Source organism: Equus przewalskii, chromosome X (genome assembly GCF_037783145.1).
Source record: "Equus przewalskii isolate Varuska chromosome X, EquPr2, whole genome shotgun sequence".
NCBI lineage: Eukaryota > Metazoa > Chordata > Mammalia > Perissodactyla > Equidae > Equus > Equus przewalskii.
In genome coordinates this window covers 112,114,372-112,134,912 of record NC_091863.1, presented here as the reverse complement: position 1 = coordinate 112,134,912, position 20,541 = coordinate 112,114,372, and the positions used below count along the sequence as shown (strand labels likewise).

The window sequence follows — 20,541 nt, the reverse complement described above, 5'->3', positions numbered from 1 at the left end:
GGTGCTTAGTGAGTTAATGTTCTAAAGGAAAGGAGAATTTGGCAACAGTGTGACTTTCTCAAATCCCTCTGTACTTATACGTAACTGCTTTTCTAAAATGAAATTTTTGAAGTCATCTGTAATTGTCTATAAGCATACTAACAGAGAGAACCAGTGGTAACGTTTCGTTATGTGACCTATTGTTTTGTCTATGCAAATTAATGTACGTATCTATCATTTTTATACACTATATACTGTTGGGTTTTTTTCAATTTTTTATTGAGATGTAATTCACATAAAATTTACTAATATGTGTAAGACTCTTAAGCACTTTATTTTCTTTTTTAATCCTCACAAATCTCCTATGAAGCCATTAGTATCATATCCACTTAAAATAGGTGGAATGTAGGACTCACAGAGCTTACATAACTTACCTTTCGCTCCCCAGCTAGGAGGTGACAGAGCTAGATTTCCACAGTAGGTTTATTTGCTCTCAGTCCAGGACTCTTTGTGCATCATAGTTAGAATCTCTCGGGCCTTGGACTCAGTAACTTAGCAGCCCTGTGTGGGGATGGATGATTATTCTCTTTTACCCGCTTTAGTAGGATAGCCCATGACCATTTGCCGTACAGATCTGCCTAGCCATCTGATCCTATTACAGAGCCTTGGCTTACCTCAAGATTTTGGCCTGCAATTCAAGCAACTGCCACCAGATGGAAGGAATGCTCTGTTAAGGAAAACAAAACAAGCATTAAAATGGCTAACGTTTACTAGTGGTCTGTAACTAACATGTCCCTGTTCCTAATTTGGAAGATTATTTATGTAGATGATGCCTTCTGTCTTCATTAGGATCTCTGTGCCCACTATTATCTTAGTTACTGACTTAGCAGTATTCCTTTTTTAACTGTTGCTTTTTGTCCCAAGATGATTTCTTAATACTTTCGACCCTCTTTGGCTGAGCTAAGAAGCCTGCCTTCCTCTTACCTTGCCGTTGAATCTTCAAATTGTTATTGTCCCGCCTCTGGAGTGCTTCAGTGACAGGTCACCCTACCTTTTATCTCTCCATTCAATCCTCCTGGAATAATTCAGCCAGGTTAATGTTTGGAAAATGACACTTTTCAGCTTGTCCTCCGGAAACTTCACTCTCTGTTGCCTAAGGATTAGCCTGGCTTTTAAGGCCCCCCACAGTCTGATCCTGTCTTACCTTATGTGTTTAAAATACACAGGGCCTTGTGTTGGTTTCTATCACTATATCCTATTCATCTTTAAATACGTAGTTCAAATTCTAACTTATTTATTCATTCAATCAACAAATATGTTTGAATCTGTTAACCATGTGCCAAACACTATTTTAGGTCCTGAGGATTCATAATGCAATAAGACAGAAACTTACATTCTAGTGAGAGAGTCAGACCCTCCCACACACAACACATCTCCGTAATCCCCACCGACTACTACCTCTTCCAACCTCAGAACACTTTTTTTCTTTATGTAAAATAAGACTCTAGAAATGCTACTGGCAGTTATTTTGCATTCTTCCAGAACTGATACATACAGATGAGTGTTGCCCTTCCAGGTAATGACCTTGGGAGCTCTGACACTTACTTTGATGCCGTAGGAGTTATTGAAAACATGTATAGCACTTTTCTTTAGGAATGTCCTCCAGAGCCTGTACTGTATTCACCTAAACACCCTTAGTCGTAGCAGATGTTCATCCTTTGAGGATGCATTGGATTTTTTTAAAACAACCTCATGTCTCCCAGCCTGGTAAATTATCTAAGTGAGAATAATGTAAGTGAGAATTATCTAAGTGTCACTCTGGGGTGACAGAAGGAAGCAGACTGGTTTTTGACATGGCTCAAAAATGGGCTCTTGAAGGTGCTACCCAAAGAGAAGTTGAGAGATATCATGAATAAGTGACAGCAGCACTCAAATAAGGTCACAGCCTACATTGAAGGATAGCACTCATTTGAAAATATTAGTTTAGTTTTGCCTGAAGACATTAATTTCAGTAGTTATTGTCATACCTGGTGGCTTTTATTTCCTGATGAATTCTCAGAATGTATTTTTTTTAATGTTTGTTTTTAGTGTTCTCCCAGTTAAATGATGAGTCTCTTAGGAGTAAGAAGTTTTGTTTTGGTTTGACTTTTGTATGACCCACAGTGCCATCTTTACATATAGTAGGTGGTCACTAATAATATGTTGATTATTTAAGGAGGCAGTAAAGCACAAGTTGATACTGTTAGTGTCAATACACACCCTATAAGTATATATGTAATAATATATATATACATATATATGTAATAATTTCTTGATTATTTATTGGTATTAATTGACTTTAAAAATACACTTATTGCTTATGTCAGTCTGTGATGATTTTACAAATCAAATTGGCATTTGAAGTGCAGTATCATTAGATGTTTGGATTGTATGAGCTCATTTTGTCCCTAGAAGAAGAATAGCAAGAGGTTCTCATAGAGTAAGTGAGATCCTCTACTGCCTTGGTAGGGCAAAAGTTTGTATTAATATGAATTAATCGTTTGGTTTTTGAGTTGTTTCCTTACAGCTCCGGAATAGAAATTTATTGCATTATGGTGTTAGAAGGACTTAGAACTGACTGTAGACTATTTGGACTACAGTTTCCTATTTTAATTTAGAAAGTTGATCAAGTGAAAACACTAACTCTTTTCTCTTTTTTTCCAGAACCTTTGTTTCATTTTGCCACAGTTTTTATACCAGTTTTTCTGTGGATTCTCACAACAGGTTTGTTTCCCTAGTTATTTGTTATAATGTAGCTTACATTTGCTATTAATAAATTACCTTTTTATGTATTGGATTGTAGAGATTAGAGAGGTATGTCAAAATAAAGGGATTTTTTTTTTGGTTCAACAGTTGATCTTCTTGTCCTGGTTTTTGATAATAGCAAATGTTTACGTCTTTGCTTTAGTAATATTATACTATTGCTTACTTTTTGAAAGTTGTTTGGTACATCCTGTTGGAGTTAAGATAACCTTAAAAAAAGTATTTTTGCGGCTGGCCCAGTGGCATAGCGGTTAAGTTCACACACTCCACTTTGGCAGCCTGGAGTTCGCTGGTTTGGATCCCGGGCATGAACCTACATACCATTTATCAAGCCATGCTGTGGCAGGCATCCCACGTATAAAATAGAGGAAGATGGGCACACATGTTAGCTCAGGGTCAGTCTTCCTCAGCAAAAAGAGGAGGATTGGCGGTGGATGTTAGCTCAGGGCTAATGTTCCTCAAAAGAAAAAAGTATTCTTAATTTTATCTTGTTATCAATGTATGCAATGTTTTCAAATAATCCTAAAATGTTATAGTTTAATATTTCATCAAATGAAATCTCACAGCTTTGCAGTTTCTCAGGTTGTTTTTCTAGAAAAACATTGATCTTTAAGATGGCCAAGAAGCAGTGATTGCTATATAAAGCCTTGGATTACTTGAGCAACTCTACAATTTTTGCCCTGTATTGTTTTCTGAACATTTGTTACGTAAAGAATGTGCCGTATGTCACCTTGGTACCTGAGTGGGAGGATGGGTAGGCATGTTTGTAGGTTTGTTTCAACAACTGAAATGGATTTTGCATTGCTTCTAATGGAAATATGGCTAAAGACAGGAGCTCTAACATTGAATGACTAAGGAATATCGTAGTTAATGTATGAACAGTTCAGTAATTTTGCCAAGCTGAGCCACTGGTAACATCACCACAGGTATTAAAGACTGAGTTTCTCAACTTCAGGACATGCTTCATTCCTCATGGTAGGAAGTTATTTTTTTCTAATTGCTTGGCAGTATTTTTAAGAGACTGTATTCTTCTCAATAGGATGTGACTACTCTTTTTCTCTTGAACTTACCTCTTCCATTTGGTCTGTTGTCTCTTACGTCAGTGACATGTCATCAGCCCCATGGTGCCAGTTAAGCAGATTGCTTTATGATTTAATCATCTGCCAGCTGTAGGAAGTCCCATCAGCCTTCTTGTATTCAAAACTAACAGAATTAGTTACAGAGAGTTTTATAAATTCTGATGAAACTGCTTTTCTTGAGTATTCAGATTACTATTGATCAAAATATTTCTCATTCCTCACTTCCTTGGATGAATGCACCTATTAAAAAGACAACTTCAAGTTTCTTAGCAAAGTGCTGAAGGGAAGTTGGCTTAATCTTAATCTGGTTAAAACATTGTTTTTATTTTGAAAGGAATCTGTTGCTCTGTTATCCTTTTAAAACATCTTTACCAAGCTCAAGTCGTATGAAGAAAGAAAGGACTTCTATAAATCCAGCTGGGATTCAGACCCTGGTTAACTGATTAGGTTTCCATAGGAGTTGATGTTTGGCTTCCTCAGTTGCTCACCTGGTAGGTTCATTCATTTAACAAATATTTGTTGAATGCCTACTATGTGCTGGGGTAAGTGCTAGAGCTACAACAGTGATCAAAACAAAACTCTTACCCCCAAGAAGCTTGCAGTATTGTGATGGGGGAGAGACAGCCAACAATCAGACAAATACATTATGTTGGGTACTGATAAATGCTCTGAAGGAAAAAAAAATACAGCATAATAAATGGATAGAGTGTGACTGTAGAAGAGGGCTGCTGCTTTAGAGAAGATCATCTGGAAACTTCTCTGTGATGAGGTGACATTTGGGCAGAGGTCTGAAGAAGATGAGGGAAGGAGCTATCAGACATCTTAGAGGAAAAGTGTTATCAGGTGAAAGGAAAGTCTCTGAGGTGGTGACATAGTGTGTGATATCTTTATTTTTTATTTGTTTTAAAGATTTTTTCCTTTTTCTCCCCAAAGCCCGCTGATACATAGTTGTATATTCTTCGTTGTGGGTCCTTCTAGTTGTGGCATGTGGGATGCTGCCTCAGCGTGGTTTGATGAGCAGTGCCGTGTCTGCGCCCAGGATTCGAACCAACAAAACACTGGGCCGCCTGCAACGGAGCACGCAAACTTAACCACTCGGCCACGGGGCCAGCCCCGTGATATCTTTATTTTTGACCTTAGCCTTGTGCTGGTGCTGAACGTAGCAACCTTTGTTGCAAAAATCTTTGGAGTATATAAAAGTAGTTAGCCTTTTTCAACTCTGGTGCACATCAGGTGTTCTCTGCAACCCTGGAACTTGGGGAGTGAGCTATGGAGAATGTTGAAATGGGACTAGGATTCAGATTCTTTAAGCAAAAAGCAACTCTTTCTTTAGCAATGCTGGGATAGTACTGGTCTTTTGTCTATGTGAAAAGAAAACATTTGTAACAGGTTTAATAAGAAACAGTATTATCAACTAAACCTGTTTGTTTTGAGGACATTCTGTCTCCTCTAATTATCCAATCTAAGAATTACAATTATCTCTCATGTAACCTCAAAGTACCATAGTGGAACAAAAGTAGATTTATGCTTCTTTTGTTTGAATGAAATTCAAGACTAAATTACACACCAGTCAATCTGAGTTGTTGGGGTTTTTTTTCCTGAATTTTCTTGTTAGTGAAAATGGGTAATTTCCAATGAAAATGTAGTGTTGTATGCCAACAAATTAGTCTTCTCCGTTGAGAGTTAAAAGGAATGTAACACCTTTTGGGGCTACTTTTTAATTTAGTAGAGTAGTTTTGCTGAGCTTAAATCTTTGTATGTGGGAGGTACCTCCATGTTCTATGTAGAGCCGTGTTTTTAACTTCATTGAGAATGTTGCATGCGTTGTCTCTACTGCAGGCCAGAGTTGTGATCCCTTCCTCTGGGTTCTCCTACCTCCTTGTATACTCACCAGTCTGCCTCCCCCTCTAGAATTTGAGGTCCTTGGCAGGCAGGACATGAATCTTTTCTGTCCCCAGTACTTGTCACTTAGTAAGCACTCAGTAAATGGTTTTGAAGTCAACTAATGAATGAACCAATGCTCTATTCAAGTTGTTCTTAACTTTTTTGAGTCAACTCCCATTATGATAGTAGTTGCATCTTTAATGGTCATTGATTTAAAAATCCATAATTGTGTTAATTTTTGTCATATTTAAGTGCATTTTTGGGGGCCATCCCAGTGGCACAGTGGTTAAGTTCACACATTCCACTTCGGCAGCCCGGGGTTCACTGGTTTGGATCCCAGGTGTGGACCTACACACGGCTTGTCAAGCCATGTTGTGGCAGGCATCCCACATATAAAGTAGAGGAAGATGGGCATGGATGTTAGCTCAGGGCCAGTCTTCCTCAGCAAAAAAGAGGAGACTTGGTAGCAGATGTTAATTCAGGGTTAATATTCCTTAAAAAATAAATACATAAATAAATGCACTTTGTTTATTAAAGAACACTTATATATGTGAAAAATACATATGAATATGGAACATTATTTATTCAGGCTACAGATAATGGTTGTACGACAACTTCTAACCCTGTGTAGAAAAATACTGAACTCAGTGTTTCCATCAAAACAAGGTTTGTAGAATTCCTTAATTTTTTTTAAATAAAGGAATATCTACAATATCAGATCAGTTCTTTACAAATGTGGTATTGCTTCCGATCTCTACTCATTCATACATCTAATATTTATTGAATGCTTTCTGTATGCCAAGTTCTCTTCTAGGAACTCAAGATTGTCAGAGCCCTCTAGCCGAAGACCACTAGGAACACACATATAGTTGATCAAATTAGGTTTATTGCTCAATGCAGCAAGGAAGAGTGTACACCGTGAAGAAGAGTAGTAGAGAGTCTTAATTATAATATGATTTTGGCATGAGTTAGGTGATTTTGGGAAGGGTTTAAGGAGTGAGGCCTTGCTCTAGATTAAACATTGTCAGTAAGTAGGGGTAATTTTTGACTGGACATTTCAGTAAATCTTATCCAGGAGGAGTGGAGACTAGAAAAAGGCTTGTCATTGGTCAAGAAGCAACAATCAACCGTATATGGCCAGAATGGGGATGTTCATCATGTTTGTGATTTAAACAATATTCATGTTCTGTCTGTGTTCAATTGTGACTATGGAGTAGTCGTCCTTTTGTCTTGATCCATCATGGTGACAGAGTGGCCTTATTTGATGTTGCTGTTCTGTGTGAAATTGTTCAAGTTCAACAGGAGAAGACCAGTGCCTAGCTGTGAGTTCCAGGCCTGCTCCTGGATGTCAGGGGCTGCTTTGCTCTTTCTCAAGCTACAGCTGTCAATAAAATAAAAACCCCTGCCCCAAAAAGCTTAAAATCTAGTGTGAAAAGAGAAACGGTAAGCATAATAAATTTATAATGTAAGTTAAGAAGGTGATTAGTACCATAGGAAAAAAAGAAACAGGATAAAGGGGGAAAATGTGTCCATGAGAGAAGGAGTGGCAAGTTAAATCAAGATTGGTCTAAGTGAGAAGGTGACATTTGAGCTAAGATTCGAAGGAAGTGAGGGAGTAAGCCATGAAGCTATCTAAAGGAAAAATATTCCAGGCAAGGGCAACAGCCAGTTCAAAGGAGGTGTCTCAAGTCAGGCGTGTGCCTGACATGTTGGAGGTACAGCGAGGAAGCCATTGCTGCTGGAGTGGAATGAGCAAGGAACAGGAGAGATTAGAGATGAGGTCAGAAAGGTAGAAGCCAGCCTGAGGGAGGCTTTATAGCCAACCCATTGCAGGAACTTTTTTTTTTAATGAAAGAATCCACTGGAGAGTTTGAACAAAACAATGACTTGATTTGACTTATTTTCTAATAAAACTGCTCAGGTCATTGTGTTGAAGTTAGACTGTAGGTCAAGGGCATGAGCAGGGAGACCATTGCAGGGTGGTAACAGTGGAGGTGCTAAGAAGTGATCTGGTTCTGAATATATTTGAAGATACAACCAGTAAACACTTCTTAATCGATTGGATGTGGGGCGTAGAAAAGAAAAAAGTCAAGGATGAATCCAAGATTTTGGTTCTGAATGATCAGAAAGATTTTGTTGCCCTTTCCTGAGATGGAGAAGACTTAGCAGGTTTGAGGTGAGGGCAGATCAGTTCAGTTCTGGACATAAGTAAGTTCCAAACACTGAGTGCTAAAACACTCCAACAGAGGGCTTGGGGACAACAGACTGAGAAGGAACAGCTAGTGAGGTAGAAGGAGAAGCACTCATTTCAAAATATTTCTTGGGCACCTAAGTGGTACCAGGCACCAAGGTAGACACTAGTGTTGCAAACATTGTAGGGCCACTCACTGAAATAGGGAACATAGGAGAAAGCAGTTTTAAGGGGGATATGAGGGGGCCGGCCCAGTGGCACAGCAGTTAAGTTTGCACGTTTCACTTCGGCTGCCCAAGGTTTGCCGGTTTGGACCCTGGGTGCAGATATGGCACCGCTTGGCAAGCCATGCTGTGGTAGGCGTGCCACATATAAAGTGGAAGAAGATGGGCATGGATGTTAGCTCAGGGCCAGTCTTCCTCAGCAAAAAAAAGGAGGATTGACAGCAGATGTTAGCTCAGGGGCTAATCTTCCTCCAAAAAAAAACAGAAGAAAAGGGGGAATATAAGTTTGGTTTTAGACATTTTGAGTTGCAGCTGCCTATGGGAAAACCAGCAGAAAGTTGGACATTTTGATCTGGAGCCTGAGGAATTCAGGACCAGAAAGAGTTGGAAGTCATGCCTATGTACATATATTTAGCTTTGTTTTTGTAAATACATTTATGTAATCCTTAGTAAATGGCTACATTCAAAATCATGAATATAACCTGGAGAAGGTGATAGCGATACTCAAAATCATGTAAAATATTAACCAAACAAACTGTGACACAGGCTGGCCACTGCCTATGTTTAATTTTGCTAAGGGGTTCCTGGCTTATACTTAATTGATCTTTGTTCACTGAGAAATCTTTTGAAAAGGTATTAGTTAATATCTGTTAGAAATATAGTTAATAGCATGTAAACATTCTGAATAAGATCCTGATAACAGGGAGGGTATGTTAATATGATGCATTACAATATGTTAGTTTCTTTTCTATAGTCACCAGTTAGAGTGGCCTTATTTACAAAACTTCCTTTGCTATAACAAAAAGCATGAAAGGAAACTGTCTGGTTTCAGCTTGTGAATTTTCCAAACACATAAATGTCCTCTTGCAGATGATTGTTAGAGTACATTTCTTTCTCTTCCATTGTCATTTCAGCCACTGTATGATGCCGCTTACCTTACAATGTACAATATCTGCTTCACATCCTTGCCCATCCTGGCCTACAGTCTACTGGAACAGCACATCAACATTGATGCTCTGACCTCAGATCCCCGATTGTATATGTAAGTTAAAACCCTCTCAGATTTTCAACGTTGTGGATTTCATTTCGTCTGCAGTTGGGAAGGACAATGAACCACCCACCTGGTTTGATTCCGTGGTTCTATTCTGATTTTTTAGCTACTTAAACCAGACCATTCAACAGGAAAATGACATATTTCCTAGGTGTCGGTCCTGTACTTCAATGTCTGTGAACCATTTAATTCAAAATCACTAATTCCTAAAACTTGAACCTCCATTGTCATAGAGTTCTGGAGTCTTAGAGGAAGACACGCTACTATAACTACCAAAAAAGAAAGCCACACACAAACATCTTTGGTAGTTTTGAATATTAATTCTCACCTGTAATGGATTGAACTGATGATAGTGTGTTAGGCTTTCTTTCGTAAACTGCCCCTAAAGCATAGCCTCCCCCTCTTTGTTAGCCCCATTCTAAAACTGTATTGTTAAAGAAAATAATTAATTCATCAAGCCGTTACATTCATTTTGTGTCAATTGGAAATGGATGTTTTTCTCTATGGATGGGGAACTTGGCACTGGCCTCACTTGCTTAACCTGTGATTTAATTGGAATTTTATAAGTTAAGCCTACAGCTAAGGATAAAGATGTTAATTTACAGCAGATTATAAGCATTGCCAAATAGTGGATGGCAAGTGCAATAGAGAGACTTGGTGGTTTATTTGTATGAAGTGAAGACGCACAAATTTAAGGGATTTTTTTTTAACCAATACGACTCACAAAACTTACATTTAGTAATTGTTAAGCTTAACCAGATTTATAAAATTTGTCATCATTTTAAAGGTATTTATTATGGGAAATTTTAAACATGCACAGAAGTAGTGAAAATACTATTAATGTAGTGAACTTCCCTGTCTTCACCACTCAGCTTCAACAATTGTCAATTCAGGGCCCCTCCTGTTTCATCAGTAACCCTGTCTCCTCTATCATGGACTTACTTTGAAGCAGATATCAAACATTATATAAAGTAGTTATTTCAGTATGTGTCTCTTAAAGATAAGGACTTAAAGAAAATAACAATACCTTTTCATCTCTAAAAATTTAACAACTTCATAATATCAAATATCCAGTCAATGTTCAAATTTCTTCAATTGACTCATTTCTTTTTATATTATGCTTCTTTGAATCAGGATATAAGGCCCATATATTACATTCGGTTAATATGCTTCTTGAGTCTCTTTTAATCTGTAGGTTAACCTGGCAATTTATTTGCTGATGAAACTGGATCATTTATCTTGTTCAGTTTCCCCCAATATAGAGTTTGCTGATTGCATCCTCATGGCATTATTTAACATGTTCTGCTTTGCCCTGTATGCAAAAGGATAGTTAGATCTCGAAAGGGAATCATAGAAACCTTGGTGAAAATCTTACAGAGCATCAGCTCTCACACTCTCTTTTTGAAAATGAGAAACCAGGACCCAGAAATGACTTGGCTAACGACACAGGGTACAACTAGAGGCCAAACCAAGATCAGAATTCAGTCCTCCTGATGACCCGCCTGTGCCCTTTCCAGCAGGCTGGTGGTTTTCAGACACTGAGCAGCAGTCTTCTATCTTCAGACAACAGCTAAAGTGAAGCCCAGTAGTGCAGCTGCTCTGGTTGAAGTGGGGTTTGGGCAGCAGTGAGCAGAATCGCCCATTCAGTCCCACCAAGAGCTCAAGCTAATCACTTGCGCTCCAGTCCTGGCTCTGCCACTTACTAACTGTGTGATCTTGTGCCGGTTACTTGACTGAGATGTGCCTCAATTTCATCTTTGGTAGAATGTGGGTAAAATAGCACCTAATCACAGTGTTGAGGATTAAATGAGTGACTACATGTAAAAGAACTTAAAACAGTGTCTGGCACATAGTAAGTTCTCAATAGATGATAGCAATTAATCTTAGTATTCTGACACCCTCCTCCACATAGCGTCAGGGCTATACTATGCATTTTCATACATTAAGAATGTTGAAAACCTGAAGAAAGCTGTTGAGTACAAATTATTGTAAGGGTTTCCATGAAGTTAGTGCACTGCAGGTGTAGGTCATGAATTATTTAACAATTTTGCCTAGAGGGTATACTTGGCACATCTGATGCAGACATGAAAGCTGTGGCATACCTATTGCCCAGCCCACAATGCAGCTTTCCTTCTTGCCTGCTGTGACGAGACGCTGCTCTCAGCCTGTCACTGTATTGTAGATTGCTCTGTTACTCTGAGCGTTCCTATGTGGCGCTCTCTGCAGTTGTACCAGTTAATATTACTGAGGTAATTGTGTAGCATATTATAGATTTCCCCTTCAGGGACTTAGTGACTCAGGCATTTCCCAAATGTTCTGATGAGAAACAAGACATAATTGGATATTTTCCTATTTTTTAAGAGAAATTTGAAAAGTTAACTGTAGTTCTTCTATAGAGGGAAGAGGTATAGTTTGTTTCTTCTACAGCTTTAAAAGGCAAAAGAAAGGTCCCAGTACACTTACTGTCTCCCATCACATGGAAGTGCTCAGGCCTGTGGTGTTGGTCAACTGCTCTGTGGATCTTCATTCACTCTCATGTCCTCCTTCATGTTGGCCATCATATTCTGAATTTCCAACAGCTTCCTCATTTATCTGAGTGCAGCTAGAAAGCTTCACCTATAACGCAACATGCCATGTTTTCCAGTGTGTAATGTAACTCCCAGAGATGGTCTGGAAAGACAGGAACTACTTCCTGCCTCAGCCAAAGTCAGTGACTCTCAAATGCCTCATTGGCTGGCTGTTACTGGGCACTTCCTACAAGGATCTTTAGGGAGGTGCCTTACCTATGGCTCCCAGTTGCCTTGGGAAGGTGACTTTATTGGCTATGAGGAGAGCTTGTTTCTGGGAAGCAGTTACCTCCTTCCTGCAATTTTTCTAGGGCAAACAGCAGCACATTGCTTTATGCATCCCCTGAATTTCAGATTCCTGCATGCGCCCAGAAATCCTAGTAGGTAAAAATGGGGTAATTGCCGTCTTTTAAGGAAACCCCACAGTACTCAATGCCAACTGAACAAGAATCAGTTGCATTTACGCTACTAAGTGTTTTTTAGTCAATACAGCCTGGTGACATTCTTAGTAGTATTGGCAACAAGTGTGCTATTTGAGTGATTAGATACCTTTTGATAAATGTTAAGAGCAATCTCAAATAGAAGCCAAAAGAATTCCATGCATGAACCCATCTTCCTTCTGCAGCTCTTCTCCATTAGAAGTGGAGCCTTAGTCAACATTCTGACTTGTACCAAGAAGATTGTGCTATTTTTGACAGATTTTAAACTTTCGATCTGTCCACCTGCCATTTATCAAAGCCTGACTGTACAGCTTCAAACATGTTATTTGACTCAATTGAAAAATATAAAGGGCACCTCAAGACCTAGAAAAGGTTAAATTTCCAGGAAGAAATCTTGATTAAAAGAAATATTTTAACAATTGTAGTTGGAAAGCTATGATACCTTGGTTGAGAGCATATGATTTGAAGTCAAGTCAATCTAGGATTTTATACTAGCTCTGTCCTTTACTAAGTGAACTCTGGCACGCTGCTAGACTTGTGGTTCCCAAACTGTGCTGCACGTTAGACTCACTTGGGGAGCTTTAAAAATATCCTGATGTCCAGGGCTGGCCCCGCGGCCAAGTGGTTAAGTTCATGTGCTCCTCTTCGGCAGCCCAGGGTTTCGCTGGTTCAGATCCTGGGCGCAGACATGGGACTGCTCCTCAGGCCACGCTGAGGCAAGCGTCCCACATGCCACAACTAGAAGGACCCACAACTAAAATATACAGCTATGTACTGGGGGGGTTGGGGGAGAAAAAGCAGAAGAAATAGAATAAACAAATAAATAAGATTGGCAACAGTTATTAGCTCAGGTGCCAATCTTTAAAAAAAAATATCCTGATGTCCAGATTATACCTCATGCCAGTTAAATCGGAATGAGGGTGGGAGCCAGGCATCAGTGTTTTTGAAGATCCCCAGGTGATTCTAGTGTGCATCAAAGATTGGGAACCATTATACACCTTTTTGAGGCTCCTTATTATTTGTAAATGAAAGTGATAAGAATACCTATCTCATGTGGTTTTTATGTGGATAAAAATGGACGATATATATAAAATTCTTAACCCAGTTTTCTGGCATATAATAAGTACTCAATAAATGGGAGCTAATTATTATTGATGATGTTATTGTTGTCAGTGGCCAGAATTTTAACTTAGAAGTGCTGGGACAGTTTTCTCCAGTACCTCAGTTAGGAAGTGATTACACGAAGATAAAGCTGTGACTCCTCTGGCCGTTTCCTTCCAGCCCCTCAGGGGTAGCTCCCTTCATCATAACAGGGTTAAACCCCTTGTGCACCTTTGGCATTTCACTGTATCTTTAAATAAACAGCCTACGGAGATTCATTAACCTGTGCTTATTTCCATTTCTCAATAGGAAAATTTCTGGCAATGCCATGCTACAGTTGGGCCCCTTCTTATATTGGACGTTTCTGGCTGCATTTGAAGGGACCGTGTTCTTCTTTGGGACTTATTTTATTTTTCAGACATCATCCCTAGAAGAAAATGCAAAGGTAAAAGAATGTCATTATGTCTCTTGGTATTAGAAGCATGGCTTATCTTTTCCCATAAGCACTGGATCTTTCATACACATGCTCTAGCTGTAATCATTTTGCAAAATGTTTTTCTTAAGGCACAGTATTTAGTTCTCATAACTTCTTTAGAACTATAGAGATGTTGAAGTAAGGAATCACTTACTGTGCATGGCTAACTAGAGAGCTTATGTGGAAACCTTCTGAAAGCTTAACTTAGCTGTAATTTTTACTACATGAACAGAGTTCTTGGGACTTCAGACTTTGGACCCTTATACTTCGACGTGAGCAAGGCTTTTCCTGTTTTAAAAGCAAAGTCTGACCCTGCTCAGTTCTCGTTCATAGTGGCCTTTCATGCTTAAAATTGAAGGGGGTAGCTGCCATATCTTTGCAGTATTTGCCTAGTAGTTAAAGAGAGGGAATTCCCTTCTTTTTCCTCCTCCTCTTCCACGTGGGAGTGTAGTGTTTTCCAGCCAGGCCATGGTGAGCCTGCCAGTACCGTCCTAGCATGCAACTACACAGGTCAGCACCTGTATTGGGATGATTTTGTCCTGGCTGTGCACTAGGAGAGAGTTGCTGATAGGGTGAGGTCTTCCCACAGCCCCACAGTGGAAAATCGAACCCACCACCTTGCATGCTGCTTTCACTGTTTGTTATTTCTGGGCTTCCTCTTTTATAGTCATTGATTGTTTATAACCATCATGTAAAGCAAAGCTAAGGTTCAAAAAGAATTTACTGAGTACAATGACTGTGTCTAGAACCTAGACAATCAACATCTGTTACAGAAGTGATAGGCTCAGTGAATTTGAATTATACTTTGAAATTAAGTACTAGAGTCAACCTCTAATTTGGACTAACAAATCATCAATTTAGTATGAATTCATTAAAATTAGTAATCACCGAGGAACTGTTAAGGAAATACAGATCTAGTACTTAGAGTAGGCACATGTAGCACTTGCCAAGGAGAGTACCCTGCTAAATCTCTGCATGTCCTCAGGCCAGTCACTTCAGCTTTCCAAGTCAACTTTGCCCGTCAGTAAGAAGAAGGGATTAGATTTTATGATTTCTCAGGTCCCTTGAGCTTTATGACTGACTCTGTGACTTTCGCTTTTTATTTTATTTTTATTTGGTACATAAATTGTATAGAGCTGACTATTGCTTAAAAAGAGTTTGCTGCAGAGTAGGCTGGTACTCTCCTGCAGTTGTGTCGACATGGTTCATTTGCTCAGCAAACTCTTCAGGTAGTGCATGGTGAGCTTCAACCCAACCTGTGTCTAATTCATAACCCATTTTGAGTTCATGAAGTACAAATTAATTAGATTTTACTGTATGTGTCACCATCCTTTGAAGTGTTTGCTAAAATTACAATAAGTGTAAGAACTGCTATCAGCAATTGAACATAGCACCCATGTATGATTTGATCAAATCCTTTTTTGCTTCTATTAACCTTAATTTTTTGTTTTTATTTTTTAAAAACCTTTTACATTTCATTTTCTGTTTTAATGTTATGCATTCAGATCTTGACAGCATTTGGTAAGCATATGTGCCATTCATTGCCGTCATTTGGATTTGTACGTGGTATCTGCTTTTTTTTTTGATGTGCAGATACTGGCAGCTCTAATATTTACAGCCAAAAAATTAGACTCTATTTTAAAAATGAGAATCCATTTGTCTGCAAATTAGTCCTTATTTGAGAGCTTTAGTTCTATGTTACAGGAAAAGCCCATATCAAGCTCTTTAGAAACATGAGTCATCCAAATGACTTATTTTGGTGAACACTACTGTTAATGGAATAGGGTTTTTTTCTGCCTATATCACAGCAGTGTATTCCCTGTTTGATGCTGCATGGAATAATGGAAATAAACCCTACCAACCACAAATGTGGTATACCTGTCTAAGAAAATTTAGGGTCACAGTAAAATCCATCATGTTGGCCTGATCTTTTAACCAGATATTTCCAAACAATTCATACAAAAATCTTTGGTAGTTAACATACAAGATTAAACTTGGTTTTTTTTTTTTTTAAGGAGGCTTGTGTATTCGTGGTGCATGTAATTGTTAAATGTTTTTCAGGTATACGGAAACTGGACTTTTGGAACCATTGTTTTTACAGTCTTAGTATTCACTGTAACTCTGAAGGTTAGATTTTTATTTATTCAACTATATTTAACACCACTTTTGTAATACTTTCTGGTCTTATACTGATATGTCTTTTTTGTCTTCTAATGTTTATTTCTATTACACTTTTGTCTTCTAATGTTTATTTCTATTACACATTATTGTACAAGTCTGAATGCTTACTAAAATGTGTATGATATTAGAAATTTGGACATTTGTATACTGTTTGTGATCCATTTTTTCCAGTACATTGTCTATCTTTTTTATTTTGTTTTCTTTTAAAAATTCATACACCGTACTTATGTTGGAAATCTGTTCCTTCTTTCCTGCTATTTTCAAGTCATTATGATAAGTGCTATATAAACAAGTTGTGAGTGTGTATGTGTTTCCATGTTAAGTACTTGAATATTTTTTAAAGTTATATATCTGTTTAAGAATACCAGGCCTCGGGGCCGGCCCGGTGGCGTAGCGGTTAAGTGCGCATGTTGTGCTTTGGCGGCGCAGGGTTCGCTGGTTCGGATCCCGGGTGCAGACATGGCACCACTTGGCACGCCATGCTATGGTAGGCGTCCCACATAGAAAGTAGAGGAAGATGGGCACAGATGTTAGCTCAGGGCCAGTCTTCCTCAGCAAAAAGAGAAGGATTGGCAGCAGATTTTAGCTCAGGGCTAATCTTCCTCAAAAAAAAAAAAAAGAATACCAGGCCTTAAAGGAATTTGGGTACTTAAGACAGTTAAATTAGGTGTCCATGAGCAAGGTGTGTGTGCAAAAGAGCTTGGTAGTGATGAAATTTTATATAATATAGTCATTGAAATTTACCCATATTAGTGATGAAATGCATGAGAATATATAGCAGGTAACATCCAAGAAGGGTAGTTTTGGCAAGATCATTAGCATTAACATGCAACCATGTAGTAATGCTCTGAAGCCTTACTAAAGACTACCCTTGAGGCTCATGAGTTGGAACTCTCTCATAGTTGAAAGCACAATCAAATTCTTTTGATCTTTCCAGTAATAAACACCTCACATGGGGTTCAAGAATGCATACCTTTATATAAGTTCCAGTATGTCCAGTGATCAGAACTAGAATTCAGAAGTGTACTTGACAAAGGACCTCTCATCATTTTCCCTCCAAATTTTTCTTCGTGGTTCATTTCTCATATTGAATAGAACCTAACATATGTTTGAATTATTCATCTACTATGTCAGTAATATTTTAGAACTGCAAAAGCAAATGTTCCAGTTCATCTCAGTTTAGCCACTTACTAGCTGGGTGTCCTTGAGCAAGTCACTTTGCTTCTCTGTACCTCTGTTTCCTCTTCTATAAAATGGAGATAAAAGTAGCACCTACCTCTCAGGACTTTTTGTGAGAAGTCAATTAGTGAATACATATAAAGCACTTAGAATGGTATCCAGCACATAGAATGTGCTCAGTACAATAGATGCTAGTTGTTACTTAATATTATGTTTCACAGGATCATGATTTGAAGTGGAAGCCTCTCTACTGTTTTTTCCCCCTGGCCTTCTGTGTGACTCCAGGGCTCCCAAGTGCCCTTCATAGTTAAAGTTGGCCTTACTGCATGCAGCATCTTTCATGTGTCCCTCCAAAAGACATCCCTCCATCTTCTTTGGATGGGTATTATTGTGGCATTTTCCCCAGCAGCCTAGAGGATGGGAACTCAAGACTGGGCTACATTAACAATGTTATCAACATCCTGTTTATGAATGAGAAACTGCAACAGAGAACTGAGGACCAGGGTGTCACAGCAAATAACAAAACTGAGACAACACCTCCTCTTCAAAAATTAAATGCCCTGGATGTTAGTCCACGTGGCCCAAAATTTTAAGCAAGCAGGGCAGACCATACTTTTTGTTTTTAGATTGCATTTGAGAATCCCAGGTGTAATAATCTGAAGATATGATCAGCCCTGGCAGGAACATGAAGGGATTAAAATCTAAGGCAACTGGAAATGTTATTAATTTAATGGAATAGATATGAGTTTTGTAATTGAAAGGCACACTACATAGGCAGACCTGTGATCCATTGCTACAAGATGCCAGGTGTGTAAAGGTGGTTGCCATTGTGTTTAGTAACCCCTCTCTGTTGTGTTTGAGCTCTCATGACTCCTTTGCATAATTTGTCTCCTCTTCCTAGCTACCCCTTCCCTCTCCTACTCCTTTTGAGTGTACCTGCCTTCACCAGCTAGGCCTCCTTTTGCCATCAGCTCCCTGGCCACCATTACCTGACGACTAGGGGCTCCAGCCTCCTGGATATTACCATTACCTCATTCCTTGCCCTTCCTTCAGTGGTGAGGCATCTGCAGCCCCATACCTACTAGCTACTTGCTTAACTATACCTCTACACCTGTACTCTAGAGTCTAGAGGCCTTGGGGCAGAGCTTAGCTCTTTGAAAAATCTGGCTTCTATTCTTATTTTAGTTCCATTCTCTTCTGGTTGCCTGGTCCAAGCTAGATCCTCCCATAGGTATCACACTGTGTACAAGTTGTCAGATACCCTAGTGTACTGCCTGGTGTGGTTTGCACCCATCATGAAATCCTTGTGTTGTGTCTTTTCAGCTCGCCTTGGATACTCGTTTCTGGACTTGGATAAATCACTTTGTGATTTGGGGTTCTTTAGCCTTTTATGTATTTTTCTCATTCTTCTGGGGAGGAATTGTTTGGTAAGCAGCCATACATGTGTGAGTAATATATAAATAACAAAATAGACATATGTATATGTGCATTGTATAGGCAAGCATTAATTATACTTTTAAAGGTTTGATTATAGAAGATGGCAGGTCTTCAATATTAATGGACTGGTAGTTACTTCTAACCAGTAATGCTAATTTCAGCTAAGATTTCAAATGCAAGTATATAAACTGCATGAGTTACTCAAACAACCTCCTTTCTGGTAGCCCCTGTCCAAATCTTTCAACTTGAATGTGTATTAACATTTCTTGGTGAAGTGAAACTGTAATTTCTAGCATGATCTCCCATGTGATTTCCAGCGGAAATACTCATCCTGTGAAGTTTCTATATGGTATAGTGGCCAATAGATACATTATGATCCATTTGGACCCTATTCTCTCTTTATGATATAGAACTGTCATTCTTGTTACTACAGATGTGCTCAAGGTATAGAATGTATGCCACTTAATATTCAAAGGGTTATATCTTGAAATCACCATCTCATTATTTTCAAGGGTAAAGGCAGACTCTACAGCTTGGCCTTAAAGTTCATTCAGTTCATCTTAGTTCAATAGATGCTTGTTCAGAATCCATTTTGTGTGAGACGCTCTATGGGATACGGAGATGAATAGATGTACCCCTGCTTCAAAGAGATTAGAGTCCACTGAGGGACACATAAGCCACAATTGGGAGAGTTATAAGGAATGAAAATAAGTTAGATTTTCACCTCCTTTCCTTACTCCCAGATGCCTTTATTTTGTTTTTAAATATCAACAGTTATTTTTGTTAATCAGTAGCTTCCCATGACAAGGATGCCAGCAGCAGAGAGCATGGCTAGAGTAAGCCATAGGGTGAGATTCCAGAAGTACATATTTTCACTGGTTTGAGCAAAATCATATGTACAAAACATTCCATGTTATCACACAGATGTGAGGACCATGTTTATGTCCCTTGAGACTTAATTAGAAGAAATTCTTGCTGATTTGAAAGGGTTTTTAAAATAAAAGCCTTAAGAAATAAAAGTATGAAAAACCTAATCACTTAAGGAAGTAGCAGCTCCAAAAAGTGTAATTACAGCATATATTTGGCACCTATGCAGGTAATTATTGAAGCTGAAGGAAGTCTCTGTTTTCTTTAATAATATACAAATGAATCAAAGTTGATTAACCAAACGTAATATACAATTGTAGGTCTGCCCAGAGTACAGCAGTTCTATGAATCTGAGTGATCAGCTTCTGAACTAATTATGCAAAACTTCTACAAGAATAAAATGTTTCAAGCAAACTAAACAAGTTTCTAGCTCTTTCCACAGACTATCCTTATTGATTAAAATAAATCTTTTACATAATTAAGACAGTGTCACACCTGTTGCTAGTCATTAGAGATACTTACTAACTGAAATATTAATAAATCTCTTTTATTTTGTTGCCTATAGAGCTGAGTTGACCTACTACATGAATATAAAATTTATATTATAAAGCAACCAGCAAAATGTGACTAGAAACTTCACGTGTGAAAGTTCAGCTAAATGCTGATTGCAGCTAATATCTCTGGACATATTCAACCCCGAGGCATTGTGACACACCCCTCTTTGGGGATAGGCAGTAAGAATGATGATTTCTGAGCCCCAAACCCAATCCAGGAATAGTATCTTTTGTTTTTTACTGCTCCCCTGCAAAGGTCCATAGATGACATTGAGGTAAAAAAGAAAAATCTGGGGATATTAATCAGAGTATTGTGGGTACTGTGTGAAAGAATACCCTATGACCAGCTGTCAGTTGTCTGCTGGACCCTTAGTGTGGCTCAGTTAATGGCCTAGAAAATTAGTCAGGGTACTCTTCAGAATTAGAATGGGGTTGGAACTCTTCAGAAATTGTTTGTGTGTGGTAGACCCTAGAGCGCCTGTTTAACCCAGACGTCCTAAGTTTCTTGAGCTCACTGTCCTGCTCACTTC

General features: G+C 38.7%; 1 protein-coding gene across 9 annotated transcripts in view; it reads left to right on the top strand.

The window, feature by feature from the left end:
* The window catches only part of ATP11C (ATPase phospholipid transporting 11C), a 172,655-nt gene that overhangs the window by 139,391 nt on the left and 12,723 nt on the right, over positions 1–20,541 (top strand). For all 9 annotated transcript variants that reach the window (XR_011536064.1, XR_011536060.1, XR_011536061.1 and 6 more), the window contains exons 23-27: positions 2,683–2,742; positions 9,074–9,201; positions 13,628–13,763; positions 15,855–15,920; positions 18,477–18,580. Coding sequence is in view for 4 of the 9 variants with exons in the window: in XM_070605248.1 (XP_070461349.1) it covers positions 2,683–2,742; positions 9,074–9,201; positions 13,628–13,763; positions 15,855–15,920; positions 18,477–18,580 (494 nt within the window). In the remaining 5 variants the exon portion in view is untranslated. The remainder of the gene's footprint in view (positions 1–2,682; positions 2,743–9,073; positions 9,202–13,627; positions 13,764–15,854; positions 15,921–18,476; positions 18,581–20,541) is intronic.